We start from the raw sequence: 18,208 nt of genomic DNA on the forward strand, positions 1-18,208 counted from the left end.
TTTCAAACAAACCATATACTGTGTCCACTTTTCATCAAAAATGTTCTAATCTTCTCTTACTTCCTTTTTTGACAGCAGTTCCCCATCCACGACAGTGTCAGTGTTTTCTCACTCACAGTTCCCCTTTTTGTTCTATAATAAGTTGAAGCACAGACACACTGGAAGACTTATAAACTGCCACTTTCACCGGAGTCTGTTTCAGTCAGTGGTATAACGCTATCTAGAGCGGACATTGGTGCCACCATGGACATGAAGGTAGGTGACAACGCTTAACTGTCCCCTAACAATAAGTACAACATGTAGTGAGATACACTTAAAAGATAATCCTGGCATGATTGTCTTTGTTGAGAAAAGTTAAAGTTTGTGTTCTTTTTGTACATTTTAGGATTCTCTGGTTAAGGGCGGTGTGCTGATTGCACACAAGATCCATGAGGGAAAGCATCAATATGTAGTGGAGAATGTGGTGAAGTACAAAATGGAGAATGAAGGAAAACTTTATGTCAGGTATAATTTGCTCTCTGTTTAGCGGATTCTTTCTCTTCAACTATTTTCCAGGTACTGCTATGAAAGAAGCTAAGACAGTTTTACTGTAGAGCCTCAAAAGTTGTAGTCATATAACGTTGCACAGACATCCAACTTCATGTTATGGATTTTTAAAATTTTTTTTTTTAGCAAGACCATGTTTTTGGTAAAAACATATAACTCTCTTAGTTTTTATTTATATTTACATTGAGGTTTTCTCTCCAGTTTACATGTTGAGCCTTCTATTTTTCACCCTCATTAAACATGAAGCAGTGATGAAAGATGTTTATTTATTGCAATAATTAATTCTTAAGGAATAAACTGAAATAAACTTGGTATAAAATGAACATATACCAGTCAAGTACATTGACATTCGACCAGATCCCATTAAATGGAACATTTTACATCGTAAAATGTAACAAAATTACAAAATTTAAATGTGATAAAATTACTTAAAGTCAGCATTTTGTGCAGAATTTCTTTTTCTTTTCTTTCTTTCTTTGAGCATGAGTTCAGTTTGGAGTATCTCAGTTTGTTGCATACCTAATTATGTAATCCTGTTTTTTCTCTTATTTTCACTGTTTTCAAATTCTACCACTTAATCGTTTCAACATGATGCCAGAAAAGTTTGAAACTGTGAAATATTATAGGTGAATTGAGCAAATGAACTAAGATGTATTATATAATTCTGTTGCCTTATTTTGTAATTTTATTCCAATTTTGGGTGGATTTTTTTTGTGTTCATCTCTAGCTCAGTGTACTCACGAGACCTTCTGTAGTGGAAAAAATAACCCCTTTAAAGAGTAAAACTAGTAAATTATTATTTATGAACACACTCTAACTCCTTTTATTACATCTGCCAAACACAAAAGGGCTCAGTAAAGCACATTGTACATTTATTTTATTTATTTACTGTTTATTTTTATCAGAAAAGGAGACAAGCTTCTGCAGATAAATGGCATGGACCTGAATGATCTTACACCTGAGGAGCTGGCAAAGATGATAGCTGAGGGGAGTCCAATGCTGGTGAGTTGACGACTTCTAGTTTAGAGATATTATTTCAGATACAGTCTTAGAAGATTAAAAATAAAATAAAAATAAAATAAACAATTCATTGTGTTTCACTTTATATATGTAAACATTATGAAATTGTGTAATGTGATTCAAATTTCTGTGCTTATGTTCTTCATAATCTTGGTAAATGCTACCTGCGAACATCTTTTTTCTGTGTTTATTTTGGTTTTGGGGGGTATTTATCCTGTTTCTCTTCGTTCTCTTCAGACAGTGTGCAAACCAGCCAAGGAAGAGGACCACACTGAGCAGACATCCCTGACTGAAGACACTTTACAACCAGTCTCTAAAGAGCCCACACTCATCAGCTTTAGCTGGGAGATGACAAGGGAGGATGACCTGGAGGGAACTGTAGTGGAGCCGCAGGAAAAAGAAAAGGAGACGGGGAATATTGAAGAGGATCTTTGCCAAGCGAAAACTGAGGAGAATGAGATGTTTGTTGTTGAGATGACAAAAACTAGCATCTCTCTGGTGAGAGGCAGGGGCTGTGATAAGACAGGATGTTCATTTAATGACATCATCATGGTGGCAGAATCCAGCACGGTGACGCTCGGTGAGTAAAAGCAGTTTTACTCTCCTGCCTTTTCTCCCAGCTTTTCTTCTTTTCCCATAATTAACTTTGCTAACAGCAATATTTACAGTATTTAATGCATTAAAGTGTTTGAATGTTGTGAGGCAACTGGGTATTTCTTTTGCTTCTGTATATTTGTGGTTATCTAAAGAGGAAGCTACTGAGAATGGTCGCATGTTTACACCCATGAACCAAAATGTGTTCTGGCAGCTGTTATGACCTTGACTAGGCAGTTTTTCTGCAGACCCCTATAGATAACTTATGTGTTGTACAACTGCCTTCAACTGGCAAAATTAAATCTCATAAAGGAAAAATGAAACCTGTGAAAGTCGAGATCGATGTAAAGAACACAAGACCACTGCTGTGAAATCACAGTTTGAAAACGGTCAGTGCAGTCACCTTTGTTTTTAAAAAGGGATATGACTTATAAACAGGGGCCCTTGTTCCCATTCTTACTTTCAGTTCCGAGAGGAGGTGGCAGTTTCCGGCAGGAAAAGTTGTCGAATGTTTTAATTGAAAATCTGGCCACTCGCCAATACCTCCGAGGTATCTGTTCTGAGAAGATCGTCTATGCTTCTCCAAATCCAGGTTTGTCTTTCAGAGCAGGACACATCAACGTGGCACTCGTGGTTTTCAGATGAGTTTTTACTGAAGCTGTCATCATTCACATTTACTCCAGTGTTAGGTAGAGTAAGAAAATACTCTGTTCTGATAGAGAAACTGCTCTCATTATTTTGGTTTCCTTTTGTGCTCAGAGAAAATTACTATCTACTACTACAAGTCAAGCGGTTTCAGAAGGGGTTCCAGTGGGATGCCAGTGGTGCTAAACCTCACCGATTCCAACTGCTTCCTCATGTGCTGCAAGCAAGCGGACAGGGTGTTCCTTAAAGTGGAGGTAATAAGTGTACGCTATTGATTTTGACTGAATCATGGCAGTGAAAAAAAAGGCTTGATAAACATTTGTTTCTCTGGACTCAGCCATCATTGTTCAGGGGATGAAAGCATTGCATGCCTGTTTCTGTCCTTTGTTCTATGTAGATACACTTCTCACTTTAAAAGATTTGCTTAGACAGAGTTATGTTACAAAAAGTATATAATAGCAGAATAATTAGCATCTCAAATTAGTAGTAATATCAAAAATTTAAATACACACAGATTAGGCATAACATTACGACCACCTGCCTAATATTGTGTTGGTCCCAAAATTAGCCTTCCCCACTGAGGCATGGACTGTGGTATCAGGCACCAAGATGTTAGCAACAGATCCCTTTAGTTATGAGGTGAGACCTTCATGGGTCAGACTTTTTGTCCAGCACATCCTAAAGATGCTCAATTGGATTTAGATCTGGGGCAATTTGGAGACCAAGTCAATACCTCAAACTGAAGATATGCTCCTCAAACCATTCCTGATACACTTTTGCTTTGTGGAAGAGCATTTTAGCCTGTTGAAAGAGGCCACAGTCTTCAGAAAGTACCATTTCTATTAAAGGGTGTACATGGTCTGCAACAAAACTTAGGTATGTGGTACTTGTCAAAAATTACATCCACATGAATGGCAGGACCCAATGTTTCCCAGAAGAATATATATAAAAGCATCACACTGCCTCACTGGCGTGCCTTCTTCCCATAGAACATCCTGGTGCCAGGTGTTTCCAGGTACGTAATGTAAAACAAAACCAGACCATCATCTGTAGCTGCTCCACAGTCTAATTCTGATGCTCACATGCCCATTGCTGGTGTTTTCAGTGGTGAACAGCAGGGGCTGTGGCTATGCAGTCCCTTACACAACAAACTGCGATGCACTCTGCATTCTCACGCCTTTCTAGTTCTTTCACTTTGTTTAGGACCAGCATCGACTTTTTCAGCAGTCTGATGCATGTAGGGTCAGCTTTCGCTCCCTACGTTCATCAGTGAGCCTTGGCTGCCCATGAGCCTGTCACTGGGTCACTGGTGTTCCTTCTTTAGACCATGTTTGATACTGACCACTGCAGCCCAGGAACACAAGAGCTGCAGTTGTGGAGCTGTGCTGACCCACTCATCTAGCCATCACAATTTGGCCCTTGTCACACTCACTGAAATACTTACTGTTTCCCGTTTTTCCCGCTTTTAACCCATCAACTTTGAGGACAAAATGTTCACTTGCTGGTGAATATATCCCACCCACTAACAGGTGCCACAATGAAGAGATCATCTTCATCAGAATTGAAATCATTTGCAAAATGAAATAATTAGGAGATTGAGTTAGAGTTAAGTATTAGTCAAAGGAGCTTGCAAAGAAAAGCGTCTGGACTTCTTTAAGTTACTTGAAGACCTCTCATCCGAGAAGCTTCTTCAGTTCTAGTTAGTTAGAACTGAAGAAGCTTCTCGGATGAGAGGTGAAACGTCTTGTTGTCTCAGTTCGTTGTCTCAGTTCGACAATCGTTGTTGTCTCAGTTGTACTTCATTTCATTGTGACTTGAAGATGTTTATAAGGAAATTGCCATTTTCAAGCAAACTAATCCACGCTTTCATCCCTTTAGACATGTGAGAAGCAGAGGCTGAAGCAGATCTCCAAGAGCGATGAGAGTACCCTCTCCTTTGTGTTTTACATGAAGGGTGACTCAGCGAGACGACGGAGATTTGAGTCAGCATTGTATAGCGGTTGGTTCATCAACGTTTGCAACACAGACACAGTGGGCGTGGCAACCCTGGATGGACATACAGTGGATCAGTCCTTCCTCTTCATCATTCAAAAGTGACGGAGAGTCATTTTCCTCTGCATTTTCAGGACTCAGAAAAGTCAGTTACATTTTTAAAAAAAATTCTTGTAAATATTTCGTGTGACCTGGTTCAACAACACAAACCAACATCCATGTTTCAAATTCTGCTGCTGCAGAAATCCATAGTTCTCTAACTCTTTAAGGCTATGCCTTTACACAGCTGTCATTCCACATGTCCCTACCTGAGAGATGACGTGGAAAATGATCTCAGACACCAACTGTAGTGTTACGCTTTCATTTTTTACTTGCCTCAGTGACCTTACCCCAAGTGATGAATGGGTCATCCTTCTTGTACCCAGGCTCTGCTTCCTCTACAGAAGGTAAGTCTGTGGGATTGAGGAGATCCTCAAAGTATTCCTTCCGCCATCTGACTTACATCCTCAGTTGAAACTGGCAGCACCCGTACCACAAACCGCAAGTTTCTGAGTTGCCTGAAGATTTGCTAGAATCACTTTGAGGCTGACTGAAAGTCTTAATGCATGCTCTCACCAAACACATTCAAGTTTTTGCTTCAGAGCCACACTTCTTTTTTGAATTCATATTGTATAATCTATATGTTTGATACAACAATACTGTTTCCAATATATTATAAGACATTGTAAGGAAAAATGACACATTACATGAACGATAAATAATGGCCCAATGCATTAACACAACCAAACATATTTAGAATTCTTTTTTAATAACACATCTCAGACGTCCTGGAAATCACACCTTTAGGCTTTGATTGTATAATATCAACTCATGCAAATGTACTACTCTCCTTTTCGCTTAATGGTCACTCACTGCTTGCGAAAGAAATGTCTTCTTTTTTTGTACACATGCGCAGCTGACAAGTAAAAAAAAGTTCCATTGGTAAACTGTGTAGCAGAATTTTTTTAATGCAACATTCATGTTTTTATTTGATCATTTTTCTTTAGCATCTAGGTGTATAATGACAAGATTTGATACTTTAGGAAATCTCTCAGGTTTGATATGAAAACACAGTAAACTAGACTAAAACGAAATGTGTGCTGTGATTGAAGTGTGCATTTTGACACGTAGGTGGCATCATCATAAATGTGACTTGAATTTGCCTAACTTTTTCAATTATGAACTTTATTTTTAAAATGATACTTTAAACCGGTTATTATTATTATTATTATTATTATTATTATTATTATTATTATTGTTATTATTTTATTACCAAAACAGTTAAATATACATAATTGCACAGGTAAGTAAAAAGGGTTTCAAAAAGGGAGGTAAGGCAGTGTGTTAAACTTGTTACTTATTGTATCACAAAATACTGTATAATAACACTTTAATGACACTCACATGGAAGTATACTATGTAAATGTCAATTAAGGATACTGTTCATTAACAGGGTTATTCACTGTTGCCAATTAACAACCTTCAGCATAATGCTTCACATTTAGCACTGTTAATGTTCTGTTATTGTTGATTGGAGGCCATGCAGCACTGATGAAAGAAGAAGAGAACTTTTAAAGCTTTACTTTCCCATTTCTGGGAAGGCTATGAGATCACTGGACACAAGTACTGATCTTCCCTCTGATCTACTACGACAGCGGTAGACTCAGAATCCAGTTTGCTCATTGTCACTGTCATCATAGGCTTTGTTGTTTTGTCCATCAGTGGATGACTCATAGGGGTTCTCCACACCAGGTTTTTTCCTATAAACACAGAAAACAATATTCCTTAACATTATGCACATAATTAATTTAATTGGAATATTTTTATTTTACTCATTTAGTCACCAAGTCTATGTGAAGTCAAGATATCATTTGTGAAAACGGGCAGACTAAAGCTCTGATGGTAAAAACATACAACTGCATAGACAGACTTGTAATATCTACATATAATTAAAACACACATACACAACTCATCCTGTTAAACCTGCAGCTCGAAGTCTTCTCTTCACAGTTGAAACTGAGACTTGCAGAACAGCTTTAAATTTTAACCCATTTTATGTTCCCTGAAAAAGGCCTTTTTGTATAATTCTGAAATGTACATTATTTTTCAGTTATCAAGCTATTCATTGGACTTGAATGACTTGAATTGCAGTAAATAACTGGAAAAATTGAGCAGTTCTAAAACTTTTAACCGGTAGTGTATATTTGGGTCTACTCACTTCCTGCGCTCCTTGACACCAGAGACGACAAGGTAGACGCCGGCTACCACCACAATGCCCATAAGCACACCAAATACCACCAGCCACACCTGCACAGGTTGCTCAGTGGGTGAGGCCAGTGTTGGTAGGATACCGGCAAACTCCAGAGTATTATCACCTAACTTGAAGGCGTCGTTGATCCGGCCTCGAGCTAACCTGGAATAGATTTTAAATGACTTTACTATTGCTTTACAACTCATAAACAGGCACAGGCGACATGACTGCCAGGTTGGTTATTTCAGGTGTAGCAGGAGGCAGTTAAATTACAACTCTTATAATAAAAAAAAAAAAAAAAAAAAATATGTTATAAATTTATGCTGTTGTTATAGCTGTGCCAAGACATTTTTAAAAATATTTTAAAGAGTTTACAATTCATTTCATAAGAAAAAGGTTTGAGCCATAGTATGGATGAAAAGTCAGATGATCACCAAAGACACCCGCGACTAATCCTGTAAAGACCATGGATGTGTGAATAAATGAGCAATTTGATGGCAATTTGTGCCATGTTACTGAAGTTCAACATTTCCATCCAGCTAAAAACTGCAACTAAAAAGATTTTAAATAAATGAATTAGCTTGGCTACTGCAGCTACCTTAGGATGCTGAGCTCAGTGCTTTTGGATATTCTGCATTTAGCCACTCACGCACTTGATCCTCACCTGATGGCTTCCTTCAGCTCATTCTTTGGGATGAATTCAGTGGGTGTATTTGGGTTTTTGGCGACAATGTAGAAAGAGATTCTGGGAGTCTCCTTATAGGTGATGACATTAGTTGTTCTGCATGTGCAAACAGAGAAAACTCAAACCAAACAATTTTTTTGTTTTGCTTAAAGCACAAAATATCGACCTCATACTGACGTGAAAGGAAGAGTCTTGTTCTTCTGGCTGTAGTACTGCCTCAAGGCATAAGCAATGTTGGCCCGGAACAGGTAAAGCTCATTGGCATTCCAGGGGTACTGAAACACATAAAAAAAGCAAAACAATGGGCATGACGTTAAACAGACAGTATTTAACTTCATAAGTGCAGAATTCCTGCAAAATTTCTAGCTCAATGACAATTTTTAGTACTCACAGCATCATCGCCCATTGCAGAATTTAAACTTAGTCTCACTTTAATTGAATATTCTGGATCTGTAATGGGAACAACAATCAGTTAAAGACATTTTAAAGATGTATACCTGTATGATAAATGTGCTCCAGCATATTACATTAACTAGCTTAAAGTCTAGAAATAAGGAAGAACAGATAGCTGTAGGGGTGAGGACCCAAAAGCTGACTTTTGATTTTAAGATTTTAAGAATCGATGAAAGCTTAAAGGCTAACAGGACCAGGAAAAGTGTGAGAAGTTAGGTGATAAATTAAGGACATATGGTTGGGAACAGAAGACTGTGACACTAATTAAAATGTTGTCTTATTTGAGTATAAAAAGCAAATTGTAAAAAAAAAACCCGGCATTTTGAAAGCTGTATTATGCTGGACGATGACAACTAGATTCAAGTAAATTACTGTCAGTTCTAAAGTTTGTGTACAAATAATTCAATGCACTTTACACGTGCAAGTACAGACTACAGAGAGTTTCCTTCCCACATCCAGTCTTTTATCAAGTAGTGGCATCAGGAAGAGCGGTATCAATCTCAAGAAACACTAAATACTATTATTCCAGATAGATGATTTTAGTGCTAATAACTTTCATTTTGGGTATCTTTTGTACTTACATGGATCTTCACTCCAGCCTACCACCCTGTTGTGTTTCTTGTTATCTGCCTGCAACCACTCATAAAGTTTATGGAAATAGTCCAGCAGAGGTTGGGCATCCATCTTTGTGTCACCAGATATTGCTTGCAAAGCCCTGGTCCAAGACTTAGACCTTCCAAGTTCTAACATATTCCTAGAAGAAAACAATGAGGATGATGATGATGATAAATTATTCCACCACTTTTAGATGTGAAGAACAAAAAAGTAATACAATGTGCTAGAGCAAAATTGAAATCCTGAAGAAATGAAGAATGAAGAATGAAGAAAGGGAAGTTGTATGCACCTTAGCTTGGTTCCTGCTTCGATAGAATTAGTGATGTCACATGCAGACAGGTCGCCTGTGTGACCGGCCGCATCACAGAGCGCTTTTTGGAACTGAAACTGGTAGATGGTTCGTGTGAAGTACCTGGATCGAAAGCAGTAACAAATGGACACACACACACACACACACACACACACACACACACACACACACACACACACACACACACACACAGGTTCAGTTTAAAGTGAACTGGGAACTGCACCAAATGGTCATAACTGCTATAATTTAAGAATTAAGTCAATCCACAATCTGCAGTGTTACTGACACAAAATGCAGCTTTAGATTGGGATTGTTACCTGATGAATGAATAGTCTCCAGACACATGGAACAGAGCGGGTGGGTCACAGTAAGTCTCATCTCTTGGCACTGGCTCCATCACCCCAACCATCTCTCTCCTATTAAAACAACACAGAATCAATAATACAAGCTGTCAGGCCTGCAGTGAAGCAGCTGCTAAACTGCACAAAATGAAGACCTTCTTTTATTTCTCTAGTTTTCAAGTCACTTCCCTACAGTTATGCCTGCTTTGTAATAACATTTCTGTTGTGTTTTTGTTGTAATTTTGCCCAGCTGCCAGCAGAACCAATCCACAATGGATTTTAACTTGAACAATTAAGATGTGGTTGAAGTGCTGACTTTAATTCGAAGGATTAACTACGGTTTTGCATTTACAGTTTAGGAGTTAGAGACAAAGGCAGAGGCAAACTTTTACATTTAAGGACTGTTATTAAAACTTGGATTAAAAACTCCTTTGTTCTTGGTGGCTGCTTGAAGTCTAAAACCCATGGAAATCAAAAACCGTGTCTTCACTTAAAATGTTCTCACAGGTCTTTATTGCATCAATATTCAGTTGCTGCATTGCATTTAATAACTACAAAGAAGGCTCTGTTGTGTTGAGATTAGGTGACTGGTTTGCACCTTGTTGTAAACTCTTTGCATTTCCAGTAAAGAAGGCACATCTACGTTATAGACTTCCATAATGGTACAATGACCTTCTTGAGAGTGTTGTGATGTTGTGGAGGAAACATTTTTGCCATGATCTCCTTTAGTTGTCTTCTGTGCTCTTTTAAGCCTTTTGGTGTTGGTTTGGTTTAATAACTTTGATTTGGTCACTCCTATTCTTTTTAACAGGTTTATGTTGGTTTATTCAGCATAATTTGGCCTACTTTACTTTAAGTCTTTGAACATCAAATTGAGATTCTAGTGAAAAGCAGACAAATTTAAATTCAACACTTCAAATGAACTCTAAATCTTTGGATTCATTTTTCATGAAATTGAATTCTTTCTTTTTTTAAAAATGGCTGTAATTCCTAAGTTTGCATGAACAGTTTGCATTAAGTGCAAGAAATTCTGCACCTCATTTGCATATTGTTTGATTTTAAAATCTCTATAGGGATTTTAAAATCAGATGCAAAAAAAATAGTTTAAAAAAAGTATGAACCTAACTGTAATCTGATGACATTGAAGTAAACTTTATACTAAATATTGCATAACTCTGCTCACTTCATCTGCCACCAGCGTTGCATCCATTCATCCTTGGTGATGTTCCCTGCAAACACCTGCCACCTCCATTCCTCCAGCATGTAGGTGAAAGGCAGGGTGGCCACAATAGTGAGTGCCTGTTTCAGCAGAAAGTTGATCTCTGTGTCTGTAAAGCATTAAACACAAAGACAGTTTATGATTCAGAGTGAGAACGTAATTACATTTTACAAATGCTTTATTTTTATGTTTATGGCCTCTTTATCAGAGACTGTAAATCGATGACAGTTTGAATACCAGTTAGCATAAGGCTGCAGGTCATCTTATCCTGATATCGCATGTAGTGCTTAAGTTATCTTAACCCTACATTTAATAATCCAGACACATTGCAAAATTAAATCTGCAATAAATTATTATTTTTTTTGCTACGCAGAGGCAATAAAAACAAGGTCAACGTGTTCATAATATCTAAGTTCATGTTGACAACTTGGTTACTGGCCAACAGCTTATTATGCAACAAGGGGCAAGCATCAGGACAGAAAAATCAAGCCAGTGCCCAAATGCCAGAAACGGCAGTTCCTCAGGTTGTCCTTTGAGGTTGTCTGTAGAAGTGAGACACCAGCAATTGCGACTACCTGAGTTCTAATGTTGGGTATATATTGAATGCTCCTGTAAAATTGAGGGGACAGAAAACTAAAACAATGAGCTGAAAGAAGTTCAAATGCTGCATACAAAAACTGCAGAGTTAGGTGATTGCTCTCTGTAGCTTACTCGTTCACCTGTTTCTTGTTATTATAAATCTATTGGTTAAAGCAGCTTTAATGTTTTGAAGCACCAGTGCTGCCCGCAACGGCTGTACCTTGATCATAAACAAAGTCAGCAGGCAGGAGATTCAGGCTCTGTAGGTGTTTGGGTGTTGCAGCAGAGAGGGACATGATTTCTCCAACAGCCTCGTGGAAACCCTCATTGGCTCCGTCCCTCAGAAGGTAGGACAGGTTGCGGTAAGCCATCTGGTACTGGTTGTGTCCCATTTCATGGTGTGCTGTGAGGTAGTTGTCCATGTTAACCTGGGTGCACATCTTGATCCTGAAGATATCACGGGAGAAATGCTGATATCAGCAATTACATTGTGTGACAGAGACACTTCATACTACTGTGATCAGCGACCAGTAAGAGAGCAATAGTGAACTAAGTGAACTCCAATCACTAAAAGCAGAATAACTAATTAAAAAGAGGTAGAGGACTTCAGTTTTACACGCAAATTCTTTTCCTGTAATTTTAAACCAAACTGACACACGAGTAACTATAAAATTATTTTGCTTATTTTGCATTTTGAGAAACGTTATTCTAGGCAGTGTTGGGGAAATTATATGAATATTTTACAACCTAGACTTTGGTTATCTTTATCAGCAGAAAAGGATGATTCAGCGATTAAATAGCATCACAACATCAGTGTTCCAATAGGTTTATTTTTATGGCTATCATAATTCCCAGCTGCCAACTTGCTTTAACAAAAGTCGAACCTAGATAAATAGACAGATGGATAGATAAAGCAAAGGTTCTGAGCCACCTCTTGTTCTTCATGTCTTGCTAAGTTTTGCTAAGACAATGAGCATCAAATAACTGAAGTATGCAGGCTTGGAAATACAGTATAAATGGCAAACACAGAGTTTGTACAATTCGAAGGAGCTTGAAAGTCGACATCTTGTATATACACCTTTTTTCCTCTTGCCTAGGAGAGCTTGAACTCTCTTAACAAGCTTTCTGTCATTTCTGTCAAGGACCCTTTGCCGCCTTTCTTTCTGGCACTGTTAGCAACTTAGGTGTTCTCTTTGCCAGCTCCTTTAAGTTTGACAAGCAAGTATCCACTATAGTTAAATCTAGTTTCTACCAATTGCGTCAAATCTCCAAGGCCAAGCACTACATACCACACAAGGACCTTGAGAAACAAATCCATGCTTTTGTGACCTCTAGATTAGACTACTGTAATTCCCTTTACTTTGGTCTCCACTCCACCCTTCTTCATAGCCTTCTGACAAGGTTTGCCTCTATCACTCCAGTCTTTGCTGACCTGCACTGGCTCCCTGTCAAATACCGAATTGAGTTTAAAATTCTGTTGCTTACCTTTAAAATCATAAACAATACTGCACCGTGCTACTTCACTGAACTCCTTCGTCCATATACCCCTAGGAGAGCCCTAAGATCATCAGGACAATTACTCTTAGTGCAGCCTAGATCCCGGCTAAAGACCAGAGGTGACCGTGCTTTTGCCCTGGCAGCCCCGAGCCTCTGGAACAATCTTCCTGCTGCTATTTGCGCTTCTAAAATCTCAGATTTAAATCTTGGCATTTAAATCTCAGTTAAAAACGTACTTGTTTGACCGAGCATTTTCAGTTAGCTGGTGCACTTCCCCTATATTTTACCCTTATGTTACTTATCTTCCTACTAATGTCCCACTGCATAAATACCCCCACCTTATATTTATGAATACCCTGTAATTTTATCTTCTAAACCATGCTCTAATGTTTTACTTCTTACTCTGTCTGTACCTTTGGGGTTTTTTGTACTCTGTTATAGCCTTTCATAGCTATAACTGTTATAGCCTATCTTTCATCTTATGTTTTAACCTTGTTGTGAAGCACTTTGGTGTACCTTTGGTTTTAAATGTGCTATATAAATAAAGTTGTATTGCATTGTATTTCTTTGTGAAGTCTTCAGGAATAGTTCTCCAGGCATCTTGGAGGACATTCAAAGCTCTTCTTTGGATGTTGGCTGTTTTTTGTTCTGTTCTCTAAGGTGATCTCACACTGCTTCAATAATGTTAAGGTCCGGGCTCTGGGGAGACCAACCCATCACTGATAGTGTTCCATTGCATGCTTTTCAATCAATAAAGATTGATCCGGTACACTTTTACTTTATCCGAAGTGTGTTTGGGATCATTGTTGTTGCCAACCAGACAAATACCACATCCCACTGTGGATCAAAATCAGAGTCTCACTGTATCTCTCTACCGATCTCCTCTTTATATTTTGACACTGATTTGAACCAGAAAATTCACATATGGATTCATCGCTGCGTGAGATCTGCTAACACTGAGTTTCAATTTTACAAGGTGCCTTAAGAAATGTAAGTTTTGTTCTTTGCTAAGTTGTTAGTTGTCTGTAGATACAAAACTGGTTAACTCATAAAGAAATGACAGGTGTCTTAAGACTGTTGCACAGTAGTGTAGCTGTGTATACTCTACCTAAAGTCCTTTCTGTTTCCCATGTCCCAGGCTGTGGGGTGACAGACCACATTGCGTCCATCATCGGGATGTACAAACATAGAGTCAGTCCAGAAGTTGTCAAACATCTTGTAAAGGCCCACAGACATGAAGAACTTCTCAGCTTCTTGGAAAAGCTGAAGCTCGGTCCAACCCTGAAATTTAAGATGACAGGTAGGGAATTTCTGAGTATACATATTTATTTTCCATCCATCCACTCTATCTACCATAGGACAAGACACAGGGTACACCCTGGACAGATAACCCCAAGTCACAGGGCTGTCTTTTTTTTTTTATATAAATAAAAGGTTCTGCAATACCTTGTCCACCATAGACTGACTGACATCGATATCTGGTTTGTCAGGATAGGGCACTGTTAGAGAATAAAGGTTGGTCCAGAATCTTCCCCACATGTCACCTGAACAACCAACAAATAAGAAAATTATTTTTTCATAAATTTTCTCCTTCTACAGCAGACTGTAGCTTTTTATATGTGCACAATGCATGTGGGTGGATCAGTTATCTCCAGCTAAAAGCCACATGTACAATATAATACGTGTGTTGGCATTATTTTTCTGTAGCACAGAGAGGTAGTGATAATACATGAACAGCAGAGGGAGACACACTTTCAGTTCTGAAATTATGAGACCTTGCATGAACTATCTGCTCTGTCAACAACATTTTTGTTGTTACAGTTTACAGATTACAGTTATATGTTGTCAATTACTCTTTTCTTGTCGTCAGGTATCCCACAAGCCCCATGAACAAAGACTCTACACTTAAACCAAGGATCAAATAAGAAAATATTACAGAAAGTGCAGACATGAGGGAGCAATGATAATAGGGGGAATCAAATGTAATACCCCGCCCCCACACACACACTCAAACGTTTTCTTTAAAAGTTATTTGTAGCCTGATAATCAGAGAGGACAGGAAGTGAAGATCTTAATTTTCTGTATATGACGAAACAGATTTGAATCTTGACTCTTTCATGATAATGATAAGCTCCTGATGCCGCTCTCAAATTTGTTTCGCAACTGTGCTGAATTTATGCTAAAAACACCAACTCTGTAAAATTAAAGCATATAAAAAATGTAATTATGAGAGTAGTAGGTGGATATTTAATGTCAGTGTCTTTGGTTTCATTATTAGCTTTGAAACCAGAAACAAAACATACCCAGCAAGTGGGCTGGGAGAAATCCATCTGAATCAATATGCCCTGGATAGACCTCCATAAGCTTGGCTCTCACATAGGCATGCAGCTCCTTGTATAAAGGCAGGATCTGTGGGGGGGGGGAAAACCCCAGTGTATTATTCTTGTTACAATTATTATAAATAATTTATGTTAATTACGTCACACAGTCAATAACCAACTGCACATTCTAACTGTCTTTAACACAGAGGCACTGAAGCGTGAAGCATGCGTCACACAGACATGGACGTACCTGTTTGTATATTACACGGACATCTTCCATTAACTCATCGCCTGTGTAATGGTACATGATGTCGTCCTCAAGAGTCTCATAGTTGTATCTCCAGTAAGCGCCATAGTCTTCAAAACCTGCACACAATAAGCGTTTGTGTCAGAGATCGAGAAAAAACACCAAATTAAATGCTTTTTTACATTTTTTGGTGTTTTTAGCATTGATGGTAATCACACTTATAAAGCATAATGTAAGATATGACACTACTAGTGTTACATGAGCGAGATGCTGCCAAAGCAAAATTAGACCTCAGTGGGGGAGGAGTGGTCATGATCGCTGAACACTATCAGCTCTTGTCTCACTATCTTCACTGAGAATCAGTTTATATCTCTACAGGTCCCTGATAAAGTTAGAGTCTGCATCAGGACACACCGCAATGAAGCTTGTCTGTTATTCATTATTTTTTCATATTAGTTCCTCACCATTTAGCTTGGCAGCTTCATTCTTCAGATCCACGTAGTCTTCGTAGAGAGGTCTCATCCTCTTTCCTACTTCTTTCCTCCAGCCCTCCCACACATGGAGACGTTCGTCATAGTTTCGACTAGTGGCCATTATTTCGTCCAGTCCTGTAAACAAGTAAAGACACAGAGCGGTGTCAGGGCAGGCTCACACTGAAGTGAGAAAACAGAAAAATGCCCATATTCTCCCCCCAAAAAACTAAACTAAACAAAAAGAAAAAAAAGTAAAGTTGGGTTTGTTCCTGTATCCATTCTGACACTGATCAAGAACAGGTGTGCGCCTTGGGCAAGTAGGCAGTCCATTACAGGCTTAAAAAAGACAGACAACCATCCACACTCACATTTACCCCTACGTCAAATTTAAAATCGCAAATGCATCTAACAGGGAATTCTATTGGATCACGGGAAGAAAGTCAAGAACCCGGATAAAAGCTGTGCAGGGCAAACAGAAAGGCCCTCACCAGGCCACAACATTCAAACCCAGAGCCTTCTGACTGTGAGGAGATAGCGATGAATTAGTGCTATTTTATTATTTTATGATGATTTCATTTACTAATCACACGTGGAGCTGCCCGCTGCTGCGGTCCCTTGTGACGAAAGTAGCTTTACTGCAACAAATACAAACTTTTGTCCCAAACAGACACATTTTCATCTTCTTAGCGAATAAACTGCTCTCCCTGTCTTTGACAGCAGCAGGCAGCCACTTCACTACAACAGGTCCTAATAAGGAGAGCTTACCTGGCTCCAAAGTCAGACAGTTAAGCGGGTTGTCAAGCATACACACTGTGGCTGTGCTGTAGATTGTACTCATCTCACTCATGACTTTATTCAGCTACAGGAAGATATGAAAGAATATACAGCGATAAAATGTTTCATTTGGTGTGGAAGACTACTATATCTGTGCAGTTTGTCCAAATGAAAATTTGCCAAAGTTGAATTTAATATTTAAATAGTCTTACATGTGCAGCTTTATCTGCGGACAAAGCACCAGAGCCTTTGTCTTGTAGGGAAATGAGCTGTAATTTGATTTCCAGGTCGTTGACCTGGTCGATGGGGTATTTCTGGGACTCTTCAGACATTCTGTTGTAAAACGTGCCCCAGATCGCTCCCTGTTCTGCCTGTGGAGAATAACTTCAGGTTTTATTACTCAGTAACAAAATAACCACATTTTAAAGTAAGTGTTTTCCAAGTGCTGACCTCTTTGTCTGCGTTCTCCTGTGTGATGTTGGTGTTGTAGGCCCATGATGCCAGCGAGTACTGGTACATAAGGTCACTCGCCTCCTTGTCAAACCTGTCCAGGAACTCCCTCGCCTGGCTCTCCACGTCTGACTGAGCAGAAACAGCACAGGACACGGCCAGGAGCGTTACAAGGATCCTCGGAGACATGCTGGCTGCTTCAGCTCCACGCAGACAAACTCTCACTGAGAGGGAAGGACTCTGTTATACAGTTTCATTAACCTTCTGTGCTGCCTTGGCCTTTGGACAGTAGAGCCATAACGGAGGGTGTATCTGAGTTTTCATTTACAGATACAATGTTTCAGAGAAGCAGCAAACATCAGTGGGCCGTCTTCACAAGAGGGGAAGTCTTAGTTTTGCTTTGATAATTATCAAGATCTTTTGTAAGCTGTACAATTAGTTACATGTGCACAAAATGTGCTGTTTTGATGGGGCCACTTCCTCAAAGGTTTTATATACTTTGGCTGGAAGTGAAAGGGTTGTTGTTATGAACAAGACATCAGTCTTATCTTAATTTTGTATACTTCATTTTGTTTTACTTCATTATTTATTATTACTTCACTTTATTACTTCTCCTTTTTGGCTTTTTTCTTGTGTCTTTAATAAGTTTATTAAGTTCATGTTGTTTATTTTACTTCCCATTTGGAAAAGAAATAGAAAAAACTTATAAAAGACTTGCATCAGCTTTAGCTTGCTTCATATATAAATCATATAAGGCTTATATGAATTACTCATGAAAGTGGCCACTTTCTCATTACTTTCATATATTGTTGTAGGAAGTATCCAAAACATACAAGTTTCATTTATATAATTTTTCAAGGGATCTTATATCTGCTTTCACTCTTGTATGCTTTTCATACAAGTTCAACACAAGAGAGATACAAACTTTATAAGATTTATATATATCTTTTCCGTATGGGATTCTTGTTGCTTTATGTGCTCTTTTAATCTCAGAACCCCAAAATGCAATTATTTTCTGAGGTAATTTTACATGTAAAGCAGAAAAACAGAACACAGTAGCTTTAGATGAGCCTGAAACCACTTTATCAGTTGGTGACGAATTTCCGAGCACTAGATAAAATTGCAAGTCATGCGCTGTTAGGTCTTAAATACAGATA

At 38.6% G+C, this 18,208-nt stretch overlaps 2 protein-coding genes across 2 annotated transcripts; one reads left to right on the plus strand and one right to left on the minus strand.

The window, feature by feature from the left end:
- Positions 1 to 142: 142 nt before the first annotated feature.
- LOC146583526 (uncharacterized) lies at positions 143 to 7,594 on the plus strand. Its single transcript, XM_085272873.1, has 7 exons — positions 143 to 255; positions 386 to 504; positions 1,452 to 1,548; positions 1,804 to 2,146; positions 2,627 to 2,752; positions 2,920 to 3,059; positions 4,684 to 7,594. The coding sequence occupies exons 1-7, from the start codon at positions 244 to 246 to the stop codon at positions 4,900 to 4,902; spliced, it is 1,056 nt and encodes a 351-aa protein (XP_085128999.1). The 5' UTR covers positions 143 to 243; the 3' UTR covers positions 4,903 to 7,594.
- On the minus strand, positions 5,589 to 17,346 carry ace2 (angiotensin I converting enzyme 2). Its single transcript, XM_085272861.1, has 18 exons — positions 17,052 to 17,346; positions 16,814 to 16,972; positions 16,593 to 16,686; positions 15,819 to 15,962; positions 15,358 to 15,473; positions 15,090 to 15,195; positions 14,233 to 14,330; positions 13,895 to 14,067; positions 11,510 to 11,736; positions 10,675 to 10,819; positions 9,468 to 9,566; positions 9,130 to 9,252; positions 8,807 to 8,979; positions 8,164 to 8,222; positions 7,950 to 8,047; positions 7,752 to 7,868; positions 7,055 to 7,249; positions 5,589 to 6,596 (listed from the first exon to the last, which is right to left on the minus strand). The coding sequence occupies exons 1-18, from the start codon at positions 17,238 to 17,240 to the stop codon at positions 6,500 to 6,502; spliced, it is 2,412 nt and encodes an 803-aa protein (XP_085128987.1). The 5' UTR covers positions 17,241 to 17,346; the 3' UTR covers positions 5,589 to 6,499.
- Between the last annotated feature and the right edge of the window lie 862 nt (positions 17,347 to 18,208).

The sequence above is a fragment of the Mchenga conophoros genome, linkage group LG1 (assembly GCF_057382185.1).
Source record: "Mchenga conophoros isolate Kocher_MC1m ecotype Shallow Benthic linkage group LG1, M_conophoros_male_GT1.1, whole genome shotgun sequence".
NCBI classification, from domain to species: Eukaryota; Metazoa; Chordata; class Actinopteri; order Cichliformes; family Cichlidae; genus Mchenga; species Mchenga conophoros.

Coding starts and splice junctions, on each gene's coding strand:
- LOC146583526 (XM_085272873.1), top strand. Junction 2,753..2,919: donor CTATGCTTCTCCAAATCCAG/GTTTGTCTTTCA, acceptor TTTTGTGCTCAG/AGAAAATTACTATCTACTAC. Junction 3,060..4,683: donor GGGTGTTCCTTAAAGTGGAG/GTAATAAGTGTA, acceptor TCATCCCTTTAG/ACATGTGAGAAGCAGAGGCT.
- ace2 (XM_085272861.1), bottom strand. CDS start 17,240: ATGTCTCCGAGGATCCTTGTAACGCTCCTGGCCGTGTCCTGTGCTGTT. Junction 14,068..14,232: donor GTCAGTCTATGGTGGACAAG/GTATTGCAGAAC, acceptor CTTAAATTTCAG/GGTTGGACCGAGCTTCAGCT. Junction 11,737..13,894: donor GGAAACAGAAAGGACTTTAG/GTAGAGTATACA, acceptor TGATATCTTCAG/GATCAAGATGTGCACCCAGG.